At 41.5% G+C, this 17,840-nt stretch overlaps 1 protein-coding gene across 1 annotated transcript in view; it reads left to right on the top strand.

The window, feature by feature from the left end:
• The window catches only part of LOC132403882 (ATP-binding cassette sub-family C member 9-like), a 190,982-nt gene that overhangs the window by 131,911 nt on the left and 41,231 nt on the right, over window positions 1-17,840 (top strand). Inside the window, exons 28-33 of the mRNA XM_059987658.1 lie at window positions 9,321-9,390; window positions 11,585-11,742; window positions 14,333-14,425; window positions 14,742-14,844; window positions 15,500-15,613; window positions 16,233-16,353. Coding sequence (XP_059843641.1) covers window positions 9,321-9,390; window positions 11,585-11,742; window positions 14,333-14,425; window positions 14,742-14,844; window positions 15,500-15,613; window positions 16,233-16,353 — 659 coding nt within the window. The remainder of the gene's footprint in view (window positions 1-9,320; window positions 9,391-11,584; window positions 11,743-14,332; window positions 14,426-14,741; window positions 14,845-15,499; window positions 15,614-16,232; window positions 16,354-17,840) is intronic.

Genomic DNA, 17,840 nt, shown 5'->3' with positions numbered 1-17,840 from the left:
GAGGTCAGAACAACACTGGGCACAGGGCTTGTACAGTGTTCTATGTTCTAAACTGAAGTAGGTTTATTATTTATGAATCAATCAGGTTTATCATCACTGGCATATGTTGTTTTGTGGCAGCAGTACAGTGCAAGACATAAAATTATAAATTATAATCAGTAATATTGTAAGAAGCTGTTCCTAAAACATTGAGTGTTGTGTCTTCAAGCTGTTGTACTACCTCTCTGATGGCAGTAATGAGAATGTGGTGGTATCAACCATTTAGATTTGAACAGACAGAACACGATTAAGAAGTTTGCAAATTATATAAATATTGCCTTGCAGTTGATAGGGATAAAAGAATATCCTTAAATAGGAAGAGGTTCAGTATGGAGAATTGATAAATAAAATTATCTTGTCAGAAGAATGGGGTATTCAAGACAAGGGAATACATGATAAATTTGAAGTATGCATTAACCATGTATCTTACAATGTTTATCTTCAAGTTTCTTGTGGTGATGGGACCAATAACTGTGTTGGTTAGAGCACAGGGTATAAAACCAGAATGGTATAAACCACTGGTCAAGGTGCAACTGGATATAGAATATAGTTCTGGTTACCATATTACAGGAAATACTTGATAAAACCCGAGTGGATGCAGAGAAACTTACGAAGGAAATGTACAGTTGAAGATCAGAGGGGCAGAGGAGAGCTTCAGCTGAGGTGTGTGCAATCCAGAGGGGTCTGAATAAGGTTGACACAAGGAACCTTAATGACCAGGTGGTTTAGAATGAAAAGTCAGTCGAAGAACAATTAGAGGTGAATTGGGTGAACATGTATCGCCACAGTATGGTGGAGTCCCGAGAGTGGTAGAAGTAGACACCTTTACCACATTTAAAAAGCACTTGGTTCTTAAAGTGCCATAGCCCATAAGGTACAGATAGAGAGCTGGAGTATCCAGGATAACTTTCTTCTTCACAGCATGGACTGTGGTGGGTCCAGTGACTTCCTTTCTGCCATACATTCCCTGAATTTAGTGGTTCTGTCAGCAATCTGCTTGGTCTACACCCAATACTCAGGTCCACAGCATTGTTCAGGGCTAGGCTTCTAACTCCTTGCTCCAGTGTACGTCCTTCTGACCTCTGGCAGGCCCATCAGCCCACAATGTTGTCCCTCACTAATTAACCTAATCCTAAATGCACTCAGCCTGCACATGATCCGTATCCCTCCGTTCTCTATATCTTCATGTGCCCACCTTGGCATCACTGTTGTTCCAGGCACAATCCAGGTGCAGACCACATTCTATGCCTCGCAAGGCTCCTTTTAACCTTTTTCCTTCCACCTTCAATGTATTTGTTGTTGTTCGACTCATAGGATCCATAGGGTTTTCATAGCAAGATATGGAAGTAGATTGCCAGGCCTTTCAGCTGCTGCCCAGGTTGGGACCCGGCTAGGTTTGAACTCAGGACCATCTGTCTTGAAGCGCAGTGCTGATGCCACTACACCATCACCCAGACCCTTCAAGCTGTCTGTAAGGAGCTTGTATGTTCTCCCCATGACATGTGGGTTTCCTCCAGGTGCTCCTATTCCCCCCCCCACCCACATCCCCAAGATGTATGGATTTGTAGGTTAATTTGTCATATAGGTGTAATTGGGTGGTTTGGGCTTGTTGGACCAGAAGGGCCTATTAACATGTGGGCTCTCTAAATGCAGTAAAGTACAAAAGGTGACCAGGTAGCTAAACTGAGTAGAGTCTGGTTCATTGTTATCACATTTATTAATGTGTTACCACCTTTAAAATTTTGTGCTCCATTTTGTAATTATAAGGAGATCGGGGATTGGAATTTTTACCAGACCTTACTCATTTCTACCTCAGAATCTGCTAATTCCTTCCTAATCAAATTGGCCAAAGATTTCCTGGTTGTACATATAGGCCCAGCCCACCAACGGTGGGAGAGTGTGTAGCATGGCACACGGACACTATACTGACAGGGTTAACTGAAGAAATAAGGTGCTGCATTTCCGTCTCTGGTCCCAGCGTTACTTCCCAGGATGGGTGAATGTGAATGAGACTGGTCTGGTATGGTCTGAAAATTTTTTCTAACGATCCCTGAGAAATGAATCAAAGAGCTTCACATACATCAGTTTGCTTTAGAACATAAAACACTGAACAGTACAACCAAGAAGAAGGCTATTCAGCCCGCCACATCTGTGCTAACCATTATGCCCACCTGAACTAATCCCATCTGCCTGCAAGTGGTCTGTATCCCTCTGATCCCTGTCTGTTCATTTGTCTCTCTTAATGCCTCTTAAATATTGCCATCTACAGCCTTCTGTAGCAACACATTACAGGAAGCAACCACTTTGTTTAAAAGAAAAACTTGCTTCACAATGCAGCACTATTCTATCAGTTCATCCACCTCCCCACACCCCAGAACTCCAAAGACAGTTTAAGGTTCGCCAATGTCTCATTACAGCTAGTCACCTCTAATCCAGGAGAGATCCAAGGAAATCTCTTCTGTAACCTCTCCAATGCCTTCACATCAAAATTGCATACAATATGACCAATGTGGCCTAATTGACGTTTTATACAGCTGCAATATGACCTTCCAACATTTTACTCAATGCCCCAATAATGAAGGCAAATAATGTATATGTCTTCTTAACCCTGTGTTGCCATTTTCATGCACTTCTAAATCCCACTGTATGTCAGTGGCCCAAAGTCCTGCCATTTTGCTGTGTATTTTCCTCATAGGTTTGACCCTCCAAATTGTAACAGCTCACATTTATTTGGATTGAACACCATTTGCCTCTCTTCCACTCTTATTTTCAGCTGCTCAGTATCCATCAGTAACATCGGCAACCTTCGTCACTATCCTCAACTCCACTATTTTTCATGTCATCTGCAAACTTACTGATCAGATAATTTTGATTCAAGTGAATATATTAATATATATTGCAAATAACAGATATCCCAGCAGAACACCACTGGTGTCAGAGACCTCCAATCAAAAGAACACACCTCTGCCACTATCATTTGCGACCACACCAAATTTAGATCCCTGTTAGCAACTCGCACAATCTTAAATGACGAGAAAAAAAAAATGAAAGCAAGTTTGTGAGGTGATTCCATATAGGGAAGGAATGGGGGTGAGGAAAATGGGAGATCCCTCTGTTCAATCTTCAGATTTACAACTTTCACATATAGTACTGTACTTGAGCTCCTCTAATGAAGGGAAACTGTACTGGACTTTGACCACTTGGCCCAATTATGTCTGTATTCTCTGTCTTATTCGCTAAATCACAAAATAATGTTAATGTAGCATTTTAGCAATCTTGGACTAACAATCAAATGACCCAAATGTCAATACATCAAGACAGCTGTGGTATTTAACTAAAAGGAATAAGCTAGAATTTCAGAGAAAAATAACTTCTTAAATTGGCATGAAAAATCATCTGGTCCACAGACGTTATTCCTGGGAGAAATTTTGCCATTCCTGAATAGTCCGATCTGTTTATGGCTTCACGCATATCCCATTTCATTGACCCTTAAATACTTTCCATAAAGAATTAGCAAACAATTCAATTGTACCATTATCTCTATGATTAAACAGAAAATGCCTAAAAACAGAAAGAGACATGACTTCAAAATGCAAAATTGTTGAAGTTGTGCCCAGTTCTGTTGATCTCACAAAATCCTCCTCCCAAAGATCTGGGGACTTTTGCTTAAGTTAGGAGGCTGGCATTCTTGCAAAATCTTTTCTTGCAAACAGGGTACCAACCTCCTCTGTCGCAATCCCTGGGCACGGTCTGTCCCACCAACAGAACTAGTCCACCTACAGTGACAGGACAGTGGTGTACAGGCAGAAAGGTGTGGGCCAAGGAGCCTTTATATTCATCTCACACACTCTTCCGCTAGCCAATGAAGCAACACTCCTCTGTTTTAAAACATTTGGAAGCAGTGCTGAAAGTAGCAGAGGCACAGAATCTACTAGGTGTAGAGGATTTCATTGCCCATCACCAAGCATGATAGCAGAACCAATGAGTGAGCTGGTTGAGACCTGAGAACTACCACATCAGATCTGAGACAGAGTGACCTTGTCACTCATGTCAACCTTGCCAATCCACCTGCAGCAGTTGCATCTGTCAATGACAGTATCAACAGAGGAGACCACCACACAGATTTTCTGCTGACTGAGGTTACACACTATCCTGGTGTGTGGCACTACAGTCAAGTTTTAAAGACTAAAGAAGATTAGCTCTATTCATCACATGCACATTGAAACACACAGGGCGAATTAAACAAAATAGACTCTGAACAGATTTGGCTGACAAATCCACAGGGCCCAATAATCTGCAACAGGAGGTCATTGTATTGCGGTTATTGTCCAGAATTCTTAGGATTCTGAAGCATGACTCATAGATTGAAGGGTGACAAATGTAAACCCACTATTTCCAAGTGGAAAACGGAAGAAAAAGTACCGGGAGTTACAAACTAGTGAACCTAACCTCGGTACTGTGTTGAATTCTTAATGATGTGCTTACATTTTTTAAAAAGCTCATACTAAGGACGATGGTTGTGGTGGTTGGAAGTCGATCATCTCCACCTCAGGACATCACTGCAGAAGTTCCTCAGGGAAGTGTCCTAGGACCAACCATCTTCAGCTGCTTTATCAAATCCTTCCTTCCGTCATAAGGTCAGAAGTAGGGATGTTCACAGATGACTGCAGAATGTTCTGCACCGTTCGTGACTCCTCAGATAGTGAAGCAGTTCATTCCCAAATGCAACAGGACCTGGACAATATCCAGGCTCGGGCTGACAAGTGACAAGTAACATTCGAGCCATGCAAGTGCCAGGCAATGACCATCTCCAACAAGAGAGGCTCTAACCATCATCCCTTTACATTCAGTGGCATTGCCATCACTGAATCCCCTACTAGCAACATCCTGGTGGTTACCATTGAGGGGAAACTGAACTGGTCTAGCCATATAAAAATCATGGCTACCTGAGCAGGTCAAAGGCTAGGAATCCTGCGGTGTGTAACTCACCTCCTGACTCCCCAAGCCTCTCCACCATCTACAAGGCTCAGCTCCACCAACACTCAAGAAGCTTGACACCATCCAGTACAAGGAAGCCCACTTGATTAGTACCCCTTCCACAAGCATCCAGTCCCTCCACCATCGACGAACAGTTGCAGCAGTGTGTACTATCGACAAGATGCACTGCAACAACACACCAAAGTTCCTAAGGCAGCACCTTCCAGACCCACAGCCACTAGGATGAGAACAGCAGATACCTGGAAACACCACCTCTTGGAAATCCCCCTCCAAGTCACTCACCATCCTGACTTAGCAACATATTGCTGTACCTTCATTGTTATTGGGTCAAAATCATGGACTTCCCTCCCTAACAACACTGCGGGAGTACCTATACCTCAGGGTCCGCAGCGGTTCAAAAATGCAGCTCATCCCCACCTTCTCAAAGGCAACTAGGGATGGGCAATAAATGCTAGCTTGGCTGGCGAGGCCCACGTCCTGTAAGTGAATTTTAAAAAACACTTTGAAAGGATTACCAGGAATTACAGGACTTTGTTGAGATCCCATATGGACTCTCATTGTCTGAGAAAGGATGTTGTTGGCATGAACATTGAACTTATCAACACTAAATTAATTCCACAACTTATGGACTCTACAACTCATGTTCTCAGTATTATTTATTTGCTTCATTTTTGTATCTGTACAGTTAGTTTTCTTTTGCACATTGGTTGTTTGTCCTTACTTGTATGTAGTTTTTCATTGACTCTATTGCATTCTTTGTTCTACTGTGAATGCCTGCAAGAAAAAGAATCCCAGGGCAGTATTTGGTGAGATATATATATAAATATACTTTGAATTTTGGAGGGAGAACTGAGAAGGTTCATTAGATCCGGTTTCCTGGGAAGGGAGGGCTGAAAATGTGAGGAGAGATTAAGTCAATTCTCTGAATGGGGTTCACTGAGAGGAGGTCCCAGAGACCTATCAAATTCTAACTGATTGATGATGATGCAGGAAAGATGTTCCTGGTGGCTGGAGTTTCAAAACCATGGTTCAGAGCTTTAGGAAGGCTGGCATGCTATTTAGAACAGTGAAGTATCTGTGTCGGTGGGTGGTGAACTCTGGAATTCTCTACTACTGACGGAAGTCGAGGTTAAACCGTAAATTTAAATCAATATAATTTGCATATCTTAAAGCTTAATGAATCATGAGGTGAGGGGAAGGCAGGAATGGGGCAGTGAAGTGGACAGAACAGTTCACCCCAGAAGCATGCCCTTTGGTCCGCAATGTTGTGCCAACATAATGGAACCGGTTAGGTAGATCTCCTGTTCTCTCTGTTTCTATGTTTACATCTCTGCTAAAGTGAGTATTTCCTCTAATAATCTAGAGCATTTGCAGTGAGTTAACAAAATTGAACCTCTTGCTCGGTTCAGTTGCTGATTTTGCAGAACACGCTGGACTAATTATCAAAATCAGCCACCATCAGCAGATCCAGTACAAAGTTTAGACTCACATCCAAGAAACTGTCAGTTTTGTAAACCCTTAAAACAATTTAAAAATAGAAATTACATCACCATCTCTTCAGTGAAAGCAATTTTCCATCCACTTTGCACTTAAGCATATTCTATGAACTTGTCTATAATCTCAGAATCTCCACTAATTCACTTTTTTTTTCTTTAAAATAATATTACTTTTCACTTAGTTAAGTTCAGTGGGTATTGCTGCCATTGTTCACCCTTAATTCCCCTTGAGTAAGTGGTGGCAAACTGGTACAGCTCATGTAGTGAATGTGATAGAGTAACTCTGGACCTTCGATCTAGCAATGATAGAGGAGATGTGAGTGACTATCTAGTCAGGATGATCTGTGACATGGTCCATGTTATTATTTATGTTGCCCTGCAGGTGGTAAAGCTCACAGTTTTTGGATGGGGCATTGAAAAGTTGTGGTGAGATATTGCAATGCATCTTGTACATATTGAAAGGATATTTTGCTGGTGATGGGCAGAATGGACAATGAAGGTGGTGAGACAAGTGGACTGCTTTGCTCCTTGAGTATTGCATTCATCTAGGCAAATGGAGGATGCTTAATTGCACTCCTGGTCTTGTAGGTGTTGTGGAGGCTTTGAGGGATCCTGCAGCAATTCGTGCATTCCAGAATACACAGCACTGGTTCTCTCTTGGAACCAGATAATTAAAGTGACCAATCCTGTCTATGAGTCTCTTGAAGCTGGTGAATTACACCATGGTTATACTACTAAATGTCAAGAGGAGGTTTATTTTATTTTTTTATTTAGAGATATGACACTGTAGTAGGCCCTGCAGCCCAACAAGCCCACACCACCCAATTACACCCATTTGACCAATTAATTTACTTAACCTGTACATCTTCGGAACATGGGAGGAAGCTGGTGCACCCAAAGGAGACACATGTGATCATGGGAAGAGCGTACAAACTTCTTACACAGAGCAGCAGGAATTGAACCCAGAGCTGGCTGGCACTGTAAAGCTGTTATGCTAACTGACATTTCCTGATACTTGTGTGGCACACGTGCCATTTGGCTTTTTCAATTTGTGTCAGAATGTTGTCTGTGACTTGTTCCCCCCCCACATGTTCTGCTTCATTGCCTAAGAGGTTATAATCAAATCTGAGAACCATCCCATTATCAGTCCTGACGAAGGGTCTCGGCCCGAAACGTTGACAGTGCTTCTCCTTATAGATGCTGCCTGGCCTGCTGTGTTCCACCAGCATTTTGTGTGTATTGTTTGACCATCCCATTATCAATGTGAATCCCCAGGAACTACTGCAGGGAAGACCAGACCAACATAATTAGTACCCAGCCATCACAGACTTCCTCTGCTACAACCATCAAAGCACATATTATTATTACAACTTCAATCTAATAGGGTTTTTGAGTGCTGCAACTGGTCAAAAGTTTGATATTTTGGGCTGTGACACCCACATGAAATTCAGCTTTTTTCTGCATGTTTGAACCTAGGCTGCAAAGTTCCAGGTCACTGTGTCTAAAGACAATAGATGCTTTAGAGTTACTGAGCTCAGAATTGACCTGGGATTTTGCATGGGTTAAAAAGTGTCCATTATGGGGGAAGCCAATATTTTATTTAGCTCAAGGGTACCTAGCAGTGGTCCAAAGCTATTTACAAATTGGACACAGTAGTACAATGATATTTTCAAATTGAGCACAGCTACTTTTGACCTGTTTTATTGAAGAGGAGAATGCATCCTAATTCCACAGCATTGAATATGCATCTAGCTCCACAGACCATGAACAACAACTGGAGAAGAATGCAATGATCAGAAAGGGTGACAAAGTTTAATTGCTTTGCAGCGAGTCTTCAGAATGAGCACAACAGTTGCCTCGCTGTACCAGTGGCCTGGGTTTGCTCTTGATCTCAAATACTGTCTGTACTGTATTTACATATTCTTCCAGAGGTTGTGTGGGCTTCCTCTGGGTGCTCTAGGTCCTCTCAAAGTTGTGCTGGTCAGTTAATTGGCTAACCCGCAGTGAGGTAAAATGGCGAAAAGAATCAGAAAAGTGAAGTAGATCTCAGTTTCAAGTTTATTTATCATGTGTACATTGAAACATACAGTGAGATATGGCAATTGTCTCAATGACCAACACACCCAAGAGTGTGCTGGGGACAGCCTGGAAGTGTCATGCAGATCCTGGCACCAACAAAGCAAGTCCAGATGAGATATGTGAGAGGCATTAAGCGGCAGTGTTACAGGAAGAGGGGAATGGAACTGATAGATTGCTCTTCTAGGAACGATGAACCAAATGATCTCTTTCTGTATTGTATTAAGTACTAAAGATGGCAAGCCAGCACATTATTCTACCTCTCTCATTGAAGTCAATGGCAGTAATGTTTGGGAAACTTATAAAACTTATGGTTACCTATTTCACACCAGCAAAAGCTACCTGTGTGCTCCTGAACTGCCACATAGTGCCAGGAGAGCGCAAAGCCTGCCTATATATTCTTCATGTTTAAAATGATTCAAGGTGGAACAGAACTCCTGAAATGAAATAGAATATAAATGTTTAAACTGGAACAACTCAATTGGCTGTAAACTTTGATTTAACATTTTTAACATCTTTGCTACTTTAAGAAATTCCGAAACCTCTATCAGAATGCATCAACTCAACTTCTGAAGGAGTTTCGATGTTAATGCCATAATTATTTATGTCATGACATGACTGTTTTAACCCAGTGCGAAAGTTCTGTGCTATATATTTGGGGTTCATTGTCAGCTTTAATTGATTTATTGTCCTTGTTTTCTGATCCTTTAGATTCTTTGACCTGACACCACTGGGCCAAATCCTCAACCGCTTTTCTGCTGACACAAACATAATAGATCAGGTATGAATGTTTGCCGTTGCAGCAGGTTGGATTGACTTGCACACATTTGAGTGCAGAGGTTTAAGGTAACTTAAGTGATTGAGAACATTAAAGAATTTAATGGTGTAGACAAATTGAAACTATTTTCACTGCCAGTGGAGCCAGAACAAGCAGCTTAACCAAAGTAGATAAACAAATGAGTTGTGATATTGATCTGAACGTGCAAATGACTGAAGGACTGAATATTTCACAATTCCTATATATCTGGATCCACTTGGTAAAGTAGGGCATCAAATCTGAACTGGGGAATCCTCTACGAAATGAGGAAATTTGGCTTAAACCTTCATCTGATATGTTGAGCTAGGCTGTACTGAATGTGTTTTGTTTTTTGTACGATGACTATTCATTAGTCAAGTCCAAACTGCTGAAGTGTGTTATCGTATTTGGGTCAGAATTCAAGATTAAAGTTTATTTATCATTTGCACATAGAAGCATACAGTGAAATGTGTCAGTTGTGTTAAAACCCTACACACCCAGGGTGTGCTGGGGGCAGTCCACAAGTGTCGCTTCACATTCTGGTGCATACCTGCAGTGGTTGGCAGAACGAAGCAGAGCACAAAAAGCATCAAAAGGACAACAGCAAAACAGTCCCCATTCCTTCCTCACAGTCACGCACATACAGCCCTCTAACTCCAAGGCAGTCCATATTCTTTGGCCTCCAGCCTCCGGCTTCAGACTTGGACATGGATTCCGACACGGACACATAGAAACTGGGCCTTCGACTGCCCCAGGGGACCTGCAGAGATTTGCACAGAGCTGGGGCTCCGGCCAACGTGCCTCAGCTTCTGAATGTTCGATGTCGGCTTGAAACAGGAATATGTGCACAGTCCTGAATAAATTCTGAAACTTAACCTTGCACTTAAGATGAAGGAAAAGTGTTCACACATCACTAACACGTTTGCTCAACTTAAAATTAAATCATATTTCAAGGCAGGATAACTGTACAACTGTGATTTGGAAATAAAACAGATGGAACTGCATTTCCAAATTTAGACTCAGCAAGAGAATTTGGTATGAAAACATTTGGACAATAAATCCAGCAGATGAAAACAATCGCACTTACTTGCAACCTTGGGAAGAGCTGCATCAATACCAAGCAGTGATGCGTCCGGATAGGATGTTTTATGGTCAGCTGGGAGAGAACGTTGAACATAGAACATCACAGCACAGGACAGGGCCTTCTGTCGACCTCTTAGCCACTGTAATATGAATCTAACCCTTCCCTCCTACATAACCCTCCATTTTTCTGTTATCCTTGTGCCTATTTATGAGTTTCTTAAGTAACCCTAATGTATCCGCTTCTGTCACCAGCCTTGGCAGGGTGTTCCACATACTCACCACTCACTGTGTAAATAAATAAATAAATAAATGGATTCTTTTCTCCCCCTATACTTTCCTCCATCACCTTAAAATTATGGTATTAGCCATTTTTGTTGGGGGAAAATGGTGTCTGGCTATCCATTTGATCAATACCTCCTATCATTGTGTGCATCTCCGTCAAGTCACCTCTGTCCTCCTTCACTCCAAAGAGCAAAACCTTAGCCCACTCAACCTATCTTTATGCTCTCTAATCTGGGCAGAATCCTGGTAAATCTCCTCTGCACCCTCTCTGAAGCTTCCACATCTTTCCTATAATAAGGTGATCAGAACTGAACAGAAATAGGATATCCATTTGGCACCCCATAAGTCATCAGTCCCATGGCCATCTCTTTGACACACTCAGCTGCACAGTCCTGTATAGGGCAGTGCATTGTGGGAACACAAATGGCTGATGGGACGTGATACAGCCTGAAACAGTATGTGAAATGGCATCCAGTAAGAATGTAGGGTATGAGGACATGCAAACCTCGTGCTTGTCTGACCGAAAGCAGTGTTCCTGACCACATGATGTTGCAGTATCTTGATTCCAACAAAAACAAGACTATTCTGTTATTGCTGATTCCCTCTCAGTAGAGTGAGCCAAATATTACTGCAGAAGAGGTCATTTTGTATTCTTCCACTGCAGTTCGCAGTCCTTTAGGAAGAACGTTGACCTTGCCAGAGCAAGGAGGAATTCGACAGGTACTACTGTTGATACATAATTAGCATCTTGTGATTTTATGGCCGGAAGTGTTAAGATAGAGATGAATTATAACTGTTTCCTCTTTCTGTACAGCATATTCCCCCGACACTGGAGTCCTTGACCAGATCGATCTTCCTCTGTCTGTCAGCAATAGGTGTTCTTTTGTACGTCACGCCAATCTTCCTCGTGGCTTTATTGCCTTTTGGCATTGCTTTCTACTTTATACAGAAATACTTCCGGGTTGCTTCAAAGTGAGTAAGAATCAACATGTCTTAGTTTGCATGGAGGGAATAAAACCGCAAATGATGGATGCTAATCTTCCTTCAAAAATATTGGGCATCTTGCTTAGATTTCACTTTTGTCCACCTGACCTTTTCCATTTTGTGGACAGGATGTAACAATTCACGGTTGACTGAACTTAAAGCATAATTTTGTAACTTTGAACACTGAAGAAAATGGCACAATGGAATAAAAAATCAAATCACTTGGCTTATTTTTACAAACCATCTACTATCTATTTTTATTCTCTAAGTTTTCTATACTACTATTTATAAAAATGAGATCCAAAATATTCACAATTTGGGGCTCCACTCTCCACCACTCTGTTTCATCTCACCAATAAAATTACCCTATCCCTGGCTCAAAAATTTTGACGAACTTTGATCTTTACTCAAGACATGAGAGTGGAGATTTGATTAGGAGAAAATAACATTCTTCTGTGCCTCATTTTATGCAACAACTTAATATGAAAGACATCTTATGCATGTTTAAAGTGTTGACTATGATAGGATTGTCACGCATTGGAAACAGGACTTGGCGATTCATAAAACATGAAGCATACACCACAGGAGCAGGACCTTCAGGCTGTGAAATCTGTGCTGAGCACGATGCTGAAATAATCTCAATCTCTTCTGCCTGCACTCCATGCATAATCTTGTGTCTGTGTAACAACCTTTACTACTCCACTATGGTACAGTATCTGCCTCTACCACCCCCACCGGCATCCTCTGTTCTCTCTACAAATAAACTTGCCTTGTACATCTCCCTTAACCTTTCCCCCCAACACTAACGCATGTCCTCTAGCATTTGGCATTTTTTTCCCCGGGAAGATGATTCTTTTTACCTTATCTATACCTCCCATCTTTCTTATAAACGTCTGTCAGACTCCCCTCAGAATCCAAGGCTCCAGAGAAAACAACCCAAGTTTGTCTAACCTCTCCTCTAGCCGCACTTTTAACCCTGTTGTAATATTTTGTTGATGTGATGAAGTCACCTTGGGTTTTGCGTCACTGTTTCTGACTCACTGACAGGAATTGGCCCAGACGGTCATAACCGATGATATTTGAGATTGTTGGGAAACTAGGAAACCTATGAGAACCAAAGGTGATTCACAGGGCCTCATTGCAATATTGATTCTATAACACTAATTCCTCCACATTGGTTTCTCTGTGTTCCTCTTTTACGCACAGCAGCACTGATAACTGTTTTAGGATGTGTGGGTGTCAGTATGAGATGTAGCAATCTGTGGCTACATGGGAGAACCCTACCCCATCATGCACCACCATAATACCTAAATGTCCCACCATTTAACACTTTCCCCTTTGTCTTCTCAACTGCATGACTGTTGCTTCAGAGAAGACAGCATGCACATACAATGGCTGCTGTGAACTTTAGAAGCTGAGCCCCATTTGTGAATACACACACTGGTTTCTGCATACCTCAGACATGAGTTATGCTATATGGCCCATCAGTTCTGCTCTACCATTCCATTGTGGCTGATTTAATATCTCTCTCAATCTCATTCTCCTGCCTTCTTCCCGAAACCTTTGACCCCCTTACTAATCAAAGACCTGTAAATCTCTGCTTTAAATATACACAATAATTTGGCCATTACAGCCATCTGTGGCAATGAATTGCACAGATTCACCCCCATTCTGATGCTATGCCTTCTGGTCCTAGACACATCCACTATAGGAAACATCCTCTTCACATCCATTCTATCTGTGCCTTTCAATAGGTTTCTGTGAGATCCCCTCTCATTCTTCTAAACTCTAATGAGTACAGGACCAGAGTCATCAAATGTTCCTCACACATTTTTACATTATGGGATCATTCTCATGTACCTCCTCTGGACCCTCTCCAATGTCAGCACATCGTTTCTTCGATAATGAACCCAACACTGCTTGTAAGTATGTTCTGATCAATCCCTTATAAAACCTCAGGATTACATCCTTGCTTTTATATCCCAGCCCTCTTGAAATGAATGCTAGCACTGAATTTGCCTTCCTTACTAGTGACTCAACTTGCAAGTCAACCTTTGGGGAATCCTGCTCAAGTACTCCCCATTCTCTTTGCAACTTCGATTTCTGATTTTTCCTCCCCATTTAGCCTTTATTCCTTCTTCCAAAGTGCACTATCATACACTTCCCAACTCTATATTCCATATGCCACTTCTTTGCCCATTGTCCCATTTTATCAAAGTTCTTCTGCAAACTCACTGCTTCCTCAACACAACCTGCTCCTCCATCTATCTTCATCTCATCCACAAGTTTGCCCACAAAGCCATCAACCATCCACATAATTGGCATATAATGTGAAAAGGAGTCCCGACACCAACTCCTAATGATGAACTCCTGCAGAAGTTATGTGAGGGAGAGAAGCTGAAGAAACACAGGAATGGAAAGATGCAACCATTTTTTTCAATTTTTGTTAAGAGTTTGCATTGTGGAAAATAATGATTATGGATGAGCTTCTCAGAATGTATGCTGTCCATAGTGTGGGAATATACTGTCTAGACACATCTGTCTTAACCCATCCTGACTCTTTATTTCACTTATAAAGGGATCTCCAGGAGCTGGATGACAGTACACAGTTACCTCTATTGTGCCATTTCTCGGAAACCGCTGAAGGGCTCACAACGATCCGAGCATTCCGGTAAGACAGTGGTTGCAAAGTCCCATTCGATCTCTAGCCTGTTGGAACAAGGGAACTGAATAAATTCTCCGGGGTGGGTTAAGAAGGCTGTAGACTTTGCTCAGCACTTACCGTGCAGAGGAGCATTCTGATCGGGACAGGGTCCTGCTGGAAACTCTGAAGATTGTTAGGTATCTTATGCAGTCTCACACACAAAACAGATAAATGACTTGTGCAAATCCTAACTTGAAGTGTAATAAAATATATGAAATAGGGTTCTGTTATGGAGCTTTGAAATAATGGATTAATCTGAAGGGAGGAACCTGTTCTATTGCAGACATGAATCGAGATTTAAACAGCGTATGCTGGAGCTCACTGACGCCAACAATATTGCCTACTTGTTCCTGTCAGCTGCCAACAGATGGCTGGAAGTTAGAACGGTACGAGGGAACAGATTTATACTCAATCTGTGTTTATAGTCGCAAGCAATCAGGCCATTGCTGTCACAAGTTGTAATAAAGGAGAATAAATATGTTTCAATACTACAGCATCTTTTTATAGCACGGGCTGCTTTTCAAGCCCGAGTAACAGGACTCTGCCAATCTAAAGCTTCCCTTGGTTATGAACAATTAAATTGTTTTCTCTTTATATCGCTAAGGTAAACTGCTATTTTGCTTGAATGATATATTTCCTCCTTCCATAGATTCAAACCCTCCCATTTTAGAGTGTGTCTTTCCTATATATGGTTCAGTTCAAAAATAAGTTTACCAGACTGTTATGTAGTATATGTGTGTATCGTACATCTGTGAAGGGAGAGACATCAAAAATACTTGTCCCTGCTCGCAATGACACATTGGCAGAATCTTTAGATGAAAAACTGGCAGCTTCGCTGCTCTATTGTGGTTACAATGAACAGCCACAATCTGCGTTTCTCATCATATTTTATTGGTCAAAAGAATCCAAAAAGAATTATTGGCAGGTTAGGCAATAACCTGCCAACGTTTTAGTCTGTCAAGCTTAATCTTTTTTATAGTTTACGACGGTGGCTTATAATGTTAATGTAAACTGACTGATTCTTCCTATTGAAATAAACAGGATTATCTTGGTGCCTATATTGTACTTACCGCAGCTTTGGCCTCCATAATGTATGCCCCTTACTCTGGACTTTCATCTGGTCGTGTAGGATTTGGTCTTACCTATGCATTAACGGTAAGCTGAGCTTTTTGTCAAAAACAGTAGTGCGACAAACCCTTGACAGTCACACAAAGCATGCCTTGAGTTCACCACATTCCAGAATTACACTGAACATTTCTAAAGTGTTTGAATTAGGTTGTACACCACCAGTGCTGCGTGATTTTCTTGAGTTTATTCTCTCGGTTAAGTCTTGTCCAGGTCTTAACTTGGTTTCTATTAAGTACATGCCAGTAGATTAAAAGTTAATGTAAAAACTTTAAAGCTTTATTAAACCTCAGTAAAGTATATGTTGTAAAAGACTGTATACAAAACTGCAACATACATTTATTTTATAAAGTGGGTCCTATATGGTGTGAGAATTCCCTTATGTTTGACTTGATCTTGCATGGGTTGTTGAAGCAATATCCTTTGGTTTTTTGAAATAGTGCTTTGGACAGTAATCTGATAGCACTGATTCAATGAAGAGTTGGGAGGTCCCTTTTGCCATGGTCAAAACTTATCCACAAAACAGATACTTCTTTGCTTGTCTTTACAATATATCAACAACTGTTTTTCAATAATAAAGTTAATTAGGTCTGAAGCTCTTGAAGCATCTTGGAAAGAACTATTTAAATGATTTTTTTTAAAAATACAGGTTTGTAATTACCTCAACTGGGTGGTAAGAAATCTTGCTGACCTGGAGGTGCAGATGGGAGCTGTGAAGAAGGTCAACAGTTTCCTGAACATTGAGAGTGAAAATTATGAAGGAACCATGGGTAGGATTCAGAAAAGTAACATGTTCCCCTGAACTCACACCTAGAAACAGCGATATTTTTGGTGTTCTTGTTAAAGGATAACTGTATTAATGTGTGCCTTTCAAGTGTAACGAAGTCTTTGTTCTATATTTCATGCATGGCCATCAAGCATGACCAGCTCTGGTATGCCATTCTACATTTGTATAAATACACACACTCAGTGGCCACTTTATAAGGTACCTCTTGTATGTTTGTGGTCTTCTGCTGCTGTAGCCCATCCGCTTCAAGGTCCGATGTGTTGACATTTTGAGATGCTCTTCTGTACACCACTGTTGTAACATCTGGTTACTTGGGTTACTTCAGCTTACATAGAACAGTATAGCAGAGGGATAAGCCCTTCAGCCCACAATGTTGTACCAAACCAGCTAAAAAACAAATCAAAAACACCCAAACTCTAATCCCTCCGACCTACACAATATCCTTATCCCTCCATCTTCTTCACATTCATGTACCTATATAAAAGTCTCATAAAAGCCTCTAATGTATTTGTCTCCACCACCATACCAGGCAGTGCATTTCAGGCATCCACCACTCTCTGAGTAAAAACTCACCCCTCACATCCCTTTTGAACCTAACCCATCTCACCTTCAACTTATGCCCTCTGTATTAGCCTGTATTAGACATTTCAGCCCTGGTGAGCAGATACTCCCAGTCCACTCTATCTATGCCTCTCATAATTGTGTAAACCTCCATCAGGTCTTCCCTCAGCCTCCACTGCTCCAGGGAAAACAACCCAAGTTTATCGAGCCTCTCGTGATAGCACACGCACTCCAAACCAGGCAGCATCCTGATAACACTCTCCAAAGCTTCAACATCCTTCTTATGGGGTGGGGGGGGGGGGGTTGACCAGAACTGTATGCAATACTCCAGATGTGGCCTAACCAGAGTTTTATAAACTTGTGACACAACCTCTTGACGTTTGAACTCAATCCCTCAACTAATAAAATCAAGCATTCCATAAGCCTTTTTAACCACCTTATCGACCTGGGCAGTTCCTTTAAGGAAGTTATGAGCTTGGATCCTGAGATCTCTGTGCTCATCAACTCTGTTAAGGATCTTGCCCTTAACAGTGTTCTGTCTCCTTACATTTGCCCTATCAAGGTTCAACAACTCACATTTATCTGGGTTCAACTCCATTTGCCATTTCTCTGCTCATATTTGCAATGTATATCAATATCGCACTGTATTCTTTGCCAGTCTTCTACACTGTCCACAACTCCACCAATCTTGGTATCATCCACAAACTTACTAAACCACCCATCTACATTTTTATCCAGGTCATCTGTATACACATGATGACACAATCTGGCCATTCTCCTCTAACCTCTCTCATTAAAAGGTGACTTTGCCCACAGAACTGCCACTCACTGGATTTTTTATTTGTTCTTCACCACCATTCTTTGGAAAGTCTAGAAACTGTTGTGTGTGAAAGCCCCAGAGGTGAACAG

The sequence above is a fragment of the Hypanus sabinus genome, chromosome 13 (genome assembly GCF_030144855.1).
Source record: "Hypanus sabinus isolate sHypSab1 chromosome 13, sHypSab1.hap1, whole genome shotgun sequence".
Classification (NCBI taxonomy): domain Eukaryota; kingdom Metazoa; phylum Chordata; class Chondrichthyes; order Myliobatiformes; family Dasyatidae; genus Hypanus; species Hypanus sabinus.
Note: the sequence above shows the minus strand (reverse complement) of the source record. Positions and strands in the feature narration are given on the sequence as shown.